General features: G+C 32.9%; 1 protein-coding gene across 1 annotated transcript; it reads right to left on the bottom strand.

The window, feature by feature from the left end:
• Positions 1-4,207: 4,207 nt before the first annotated feature.
• LOC134282784 (uncharacterized) lies at positions 4,208-6,349 on the bottom strand. The gene is made up of 3 exons (XM_062765176.1): positions 6,094-6,349; positions 5,770-5,888; positions 4,208-5,595 (listed from the first exon to the last, which is right to left on the bottom strand). The coding sequence occupies exons 1-3, from the start codon at positions 6,347-6,349 to the stop codon at positions 4,372-4,374; spliced, it is 1,599 nt and encodes a 532-aa protein (XP_062621160.1). The 3' UTR covers positions 4,208-4,371.
• Positions 6,350-6,945: the final 596 nt, after the last annotated feature.

The following is a 6,945-nucleotide window of genomic DNA, read 5'->3' as shown; positions in this document are numbered from 1 at the left end:
CACTGCAAATGCATTGTAAGTTGCAAAACAAAGAACATTTCATTATTATGTGATACTTCGATGAATAATGTACTGCGAAAAAATCTGAAATTTGTCCATTGATGGCATATGATAATGGTACAGAATTACATGAAAATTACATGAAAATGAAGGAAGTAGTTTACATAACCCTATTGTAATTCAAGTTTGCCTGAGATAAAGGTGTATACAATGTATTTCTTCCTTCAACATTATGGTTTTACTCAGTTGTAAGACTTGTTTCTTGATACTCAGGTGACCTATAAGGCCCGTGGGCCTCTTGTTATATAAAATGTCCTGCATCAAGTGTTTTGTCCCAGTGCAGCATTGTCATTTTGTTTTTAATTTTTAGGTATAGTTTATGTAATTCTATGTCTCAGGTCAAGGACGGTTTTAGACTAAGCCCATTTCATGTTTTTTTTCTCTGTTTAGCGTCCAACCTTCAATCAAAAACCTACCTACATGTACCTATTTGTAAATAAAAATATAGCCTAAAAAATAAAACACAGAATGTACGTGTATCATGTCTATAGTTATAATAATAGTTTAAATCTGAGGATTTTATTTCATCAATCTGCTTTTCTGGCAGAAATATCTATTCTTCAGCAAAATCAAAATAATAAATTTAAATGCCTAAAGTACACTACCTATGACATATTTATTGTACATATTTGAGAAATTGACAGAACTCAAAGATGTCAACAAAAATAATCAAGTGTAGGGGTTCTGATTTTGTTTGAATGTCTGATACATGTAGGTGTCAAAAACCAAGGTGCGATTGGATGCCAAACAGAAAAAAGACTTGGAATGGCCTATTTAATGTTATTATCCTACCTGCTCATGGAATAAAATGACTTTTGATCAATTTGAAAGAGTACTGATCATATTTTTTCAATGATATTCTTATTATTCTATGGAATAGAAATTTGTGAATTTTGCAGTGCTTTGTCAGATGAATTTCTTTATTCTGTATGACCAAAATGTATTTTTCGACAAATTAAGTAGAATACATTTGACATGTTAATAATTAGGGGGATTTTTGACATTGCAATGAAAAAAATATCAGATGCATAAAAGGAGGGGGTGTATTAGACCATTCTGTAACTTAATACATGTAGTTAATTGCCTCTTAATGCAGCCGAGATTTCTGAGTGAGAAATAGTATTGGACATTTTTGTCATACAATATATTTTTTAGAAATCTATAAGAAAACATAGAATTTGTTTGCATGAAAGTAATCAAAAGGGATCATGTTGAAGAATATTTAAATGTGTTTTTTAGCTCACCTGAGCTGAAAGCTCAAGTGAGCTTTTCTGATCACCCGTTGTCCGTCGTCCGTCCGTCCGTCTGTAAACTTTTCACATTTTCAACTTCTTCTCAAGAACCACTGGGTTAATTTTAACCAAACTTGGTACAAAGCATCCTTGGGTGAAGGGGAATTTAAATTGTTAAAATCAAGGGCCAAGACCCCTTCCAAGGGGAAATAATCAAGAAAATACAAAAATAGGGTGGGGTCATTAAAAAATCTTCTTCTCAAGAACCACTGGGTCAGAAAAGCTGAAACTTATATGAAAGCATCCTTGGGTAGTGAAAATATTAAATTGTTAAAATCATGACCCCCGGGGGTAGGGCGGAACCACAATAGGAAATCCCAGTTTCACATAGAAAGATATAGAAGAAATATTTAAAAATCTTCTTCTCAAGAACCACTGGGCCTGGAAATCTGAAACTTATATGGAAGCATCCTTGGGTAGTGTAGATATTAAATTGTTAAAATCATGACCGAAACGGGTTGGACGGGGCCACAATAGGGAATCCAAGTTTTCCATAGAAATATATAGAACTAATCTTTAAAAATCTTCTTCTCAAGAACCACTAGGCCAGGAAAGCTGGAACTTATGTGGAAGCATCCTGGGGTAGTGTAGATAATAAATTGTTAAAATCATGACCCCCGGGGGTAGGGCGGGGCCACAATAGGGAATCCAAGTTTTACATAGAAATATATAGAACTAATCTTTAAAAATCTTCTTCTCAAGAACCACTGGGCCAGGAAAGCTGAAACTTAAGTGGAAGCATCCTGGGGTAGTGTAGATATTGAATTGTTAAAATCATGACCCCCGGGGGTAGGGCGGGGCCACAATAGGGAATCCAATTATTACATAGAAATATATAGAACTAATCTTTAAAAATCTCCTTCTCAAGTACCCTGGGCCAGGTAAGCTGAAACTTATGTGGAAGTATCCTTGGGTAGTGTAGATATTAAATTGTTAAAATCATGACCCCCGGGGGTAGGGCGGCGCCACAATAGGGAATCCAATTTTTACATAGAAATATATAGAACTAATCTTTAAAAATCTTCTTCTCAAGAACCACTGGGCCAGGAAAGCTGAAACTTATGTGGAAGCATCCTTGGGTAGTGTAAATATTAAATTGTTCAAATCATGACCCCCGGGGGTAGGGCGGGGCCACAATAGAGAATCCAAGTTTTACATAGAAATATATAGAACAAATCTTTAAAAAATATCTGCATCACCCAAGTTACTCAGGTGAGCAATGTGGCCCATGGGCCTCTTGTTTAAATTACATTTTTGTTCAAGTATCTATTGTTGAAATATAAATTATATTTTAATTTTGTTGAGGAACTTTTTATGGATAATTTCAATATTGGTTTAATTTCATGTTTTATTGCAAGAGGAGGGTCGGGGGGAAACTCTTCCAAGTTATTACTCTATATGTACTGTTATTTCATAAAAATATTTTCTTTAGTCATTTATTAGCAATTGATTTTTACTTCTAATTTATTTCTTCAGTTGTTTTTCCCTTTGCTATGCATTTATTTGAATAGCCACTTTAATCATTATTCTTACCTTTAGGATGGGAAACCAAAAGAGGGGGGGGGGTAGTTGTGGATCATCTGGTACCTTTATTAGCCCTCAATGTGACCAAGATTTTCTGAGTGAAGAATAGTATTAGACAGATCTTTCATATAATGATAAAAAATGAAAATTCTATTGGACAGATTTTTTTTTAGAATTTAAAAAGTGTCAAATTTGTGTGCATGAAAATGGCCAAATTGGTCAAATTTCAAATGTTCTACATGGATTATTCTCTTAATTTATATATATTCAGACAATCCATTGTTTAAATAAGTTAATAGTATCAATATTGTTTAAAAATATTTTTTAATATTGAATGCATATTGCCCAATAAATTCTTTATGGGTAATAATTATCTTGTATTATGATTTTTGGAGTGACTGGAAAGGGGAGGTAACTCATTACCCCCTGGTTCCGTAATTTACCCACAATGCCATGTTCATATTTCGACTAAGTGTTCATTACACATCCCTTTACACCTTGTGAAAATTTCAACAAAATCTATTGACAGGTTTTTTGGGGTCAGGTGTCCTTAGCTACCTTAAGAAAGCTAATGTTATTAAACCAATTGTTAATGTCAACTTCTCACCGAATTACTGGCCAATTTATCAGACTGGTTAAAATTCACCTTAATCATGTTAATGCATGATAAAAACACAAATCTAAGCATATTACTATTAGATACCAAAGATTAAATTTTCCCCAAATCATGTATTGTAATGGTTGTGTATTCGATATGTGAGTCGGTGAGTGCAAAGGCAAACAATATCAGGTCTAACACACGCGTGCGCTAGTGATTTATGGGTCCAGGCCCTTACCATGCACATCTGTAAATTCCGTATTTTTGTTTCAGTTTTCTACTTGAAAAACGAAATTAATATATAAAGAGAAACAAAATTATTATATAAAGAAAAACCAAATTAATATATAAAGAAAAACAAACTTATTAAATAAAGAAAATTTTTCTTTTAATATTTTCGTTTTTCTTTATTTACTATTTTCGTTTTTCTTTAATAATTTCATTTTTCTTCATATATTTATTTGGTTTTATTTTATTTAAAAATTTCGTTTTTTCTTTATACATTAATTTGTTTTTTCTTTATTTAATAATTCCGTTTTTCTTTATTTAATAATTTTGTTTTTATTTATTTATTTTGATTTGCATTATTTAGCTTACGTAAGAACATGTATGAGCATGATCTTTAAAAAAAATTCTAAAATTATCCGAAACAATTCTCACACATTTATTTTTACTGGAATTGTTTACATGTTATCACAATCCTATACCACCCCCAAACATTAGTTTTATAATAAAATACATCGTTGAAATTTTGAAATGGCATGTTGGTTTATCAATCCAAATGGATAATCATCTATTTTTCCGGTAGTTAAAACATTCTTTGCAATGAATTACCATTGTTGAAGGCAATGGATCCAAGATAACCAATTCATCAGATTTATGTTCAAAAATTTTTAGTTACTTCCAAAACTCCGTCAAATAATCAGGATTGATTTTATGGCGGTCATCTAACTGGTGCAGAGGACAATTCATTGAGGTTCCTGTCCTCAACTTCTTCTCCTCAATAAAATTATCATCGATTTCTATACCAATTATCTGATTGTTTTTTTCAAGGCAAGTAAATCCAGTCGTATACGAAAGATGTTTGTGAAACGTATTTGTGATATCCATCAAAATTTCGTCAATGCATTGTCTAATTGCTACTGTTATTTCTTTTTGCAAACATCCGTCAGCTTCAGAGTGCAAAATTTGAAACTGGATAGAGTTACATGTAACAGCAACTACCAGATAATGACCACTGCAGTTAAACATTGCTGTGTTTTTGTACAGACATTTTGTTCCTTTACTTCTTAAGACCTCCAATCCTTCTACTTGCATTAATGTCACAACAAGGCGATAAAATAAAAAAAAAGGCAGGAAGTCAAATTGGAACACCAAAACGGATGTTTTTGACTCTGTGTTTTGAATAAATTCTTTCTGTGCGATGTCAAACTTCTTTTTGTTCATAGAAGGCACATAATGACATTCCTTTCCGACGGCTATCAATCCTAGCCTCATCATGTAATTCAGCAAGGTTGTCTTGTAATCCAAATAATGTCCACCATTTCTTTTAATTTCATCGTTTTTTTCTAACACCTGTGAATTCTTATCCTCTAGTTCCCAGATTCCATCTAAAAGTGTATCTTTCAGATTTCCTGTTTCGTAATATTCCTTCCAGTCTATTTTACTTGCGTGTATCCCTTTCACGTGTAACTTGTCTGTAATGATGGTTTTGAATGCGTTTATGAACCACTGGACGTCTATGATTACTGATTCTTGAAGACCTTTCTCATTAAAGAAAAGACATTTTCCGGCATCATGATAGTATCGAAGCATGTCAACAGCATTTTCCGTTTTGGCATCTTCTTGGACCGGCAACCTTCTATGTAGGTCATTAAATGATAATATCGGTTGATTTTTGCTCTTTTCATTGATTTCATCACTAAGGAAAACCCATTCGTGAGGTATCTTCTCGCTCCACCTTGCGTTTAATGTGATATTTATGATGCATTTCTCTAGATCAACTAAGGGTTGAGCGGCTGGAAAGCGTGCTAAGAAACATCTGTCTTCTCTTATATACTGGTTCGTGTCAGAATCGTTCGGTAATTCATTGTATAATGATTGCAAAAGAAAATCTTTGTTCTATAAAAAAGAATTTAAATCATCCTGCATGTACTTTACAAGATCAGTAATATAAAAGATTACCTTTTAATTTAAATACATGTCATGTTTATGCAAGACTTAATTGATCAATAATGTTTTCTAAGTATTGCATTATCACATATGCTTTTTTTCATTAATTAAATTTATACTTACATTATATAATGATTTATCCCAGTGTGTTGCTACAATAAGTACTTCTACTTGTTCGTCACTTCTTTGTTTTACAGATGAACAATAGGTGTGGATAGATTTCAACCAAAACACAAAGTACTCTGAAACATGAGCCTTATTCATTAGTATGACAGAAATAAGAAATCCTACGTATTTCATTCATAAGAAATATGCAGAAAAATTATCGTAAATGGTTTTTCACATTCTTGCAGTCTAAAATTGTTAATGACTCCTAAACAAAAATTGAGAATTTCCAATGTCTAACTGATTTTTTTTTAATGGCACAGTATTAGAATAAGATTATACCTTTGTATGTCCATCCAGAGAACACGGTGTCCGTCTGGTCACACACCTCCTTATCTACCACCTGGTTAAGGTCTTTAGAGGCGTCTACAACCACAATGTAAAAGGCTCTCCTTGTGAGGTAAATCTGATGACAAGCGTAGTATGCACACTGTCCTCCAAAGTCAAAGAACGTTAGTGTCTTATCTGAAGGTCCATTGCTCTTTTCCTCACTCCTCTCAAAAATATCTCTACCCCGGGTCCTTCCTGTGAGATTCATTGTAGAATATTTTATGATAATAAAACATACATTTTTTTTTCCAATTTGTACAATAGACAAAATACGAAAGAAATCTTAATCTTCATAGGAGCATAACAAAAAATATTAATTCCATTGTTTTATTTAAAACTTTACCTAATCCTAGGTATTATTACATTAAGTGCTTAATTATTTTCAGGAACAATTTCATATCATACTAAGTTTTAGAATGACAAGAGGCCCATGGGCCTTATAGGTCACCTGAGCATTCTGCAACAACTTTCCAGTTATAGAATTTGATAAATGTTTTAAGCCAGATGGTACATGACATTCATAATTTTGAAAGAGGCACCATTGATCATCATAACAATACACTTAGCAGTTGCTTAGCTTGGTTACTGAATACGCAGGGTAGGGGAACAAAAATGCATTCCAACTAATAAGTAGTGTCCCTAACACTGTGACCTAAACCCCTGACCCTTAAGGTCCACACATTGCACAAATTTTAAAAAGGCACCCTTAATATCAATAAATAAATGGTTTATAAATACAAAAGAGCAGATTTCAAACAATAAATTCATTTTCAGTATATAAGTAGAGCCGCCACCCCACCCCTG

This window comes from Saccostrea cucullata, unplaced genomic scaffold (genome assembly GCF_032062105.1).
Source record: "Saccostrea cucullata isolate Sc308-1 unplaced genomic scaffold, CSIRO_AGI_Scuc_v1 ctg17811, whole genome shotgun sequence".
NCBI classification, from domain to species: domain Eukaryota; kingdom Metazoa; phylum Mollusca; class Bivalvia; order Ostreida; family Ostreidae; genus Saccostrea; species Saccostrea cuccullata.
The sequence above is the reverse complement of the archived record's forward strand: the minus strand, read 5'-3'. Positions and strand labels throughout refer to the sequence as shown.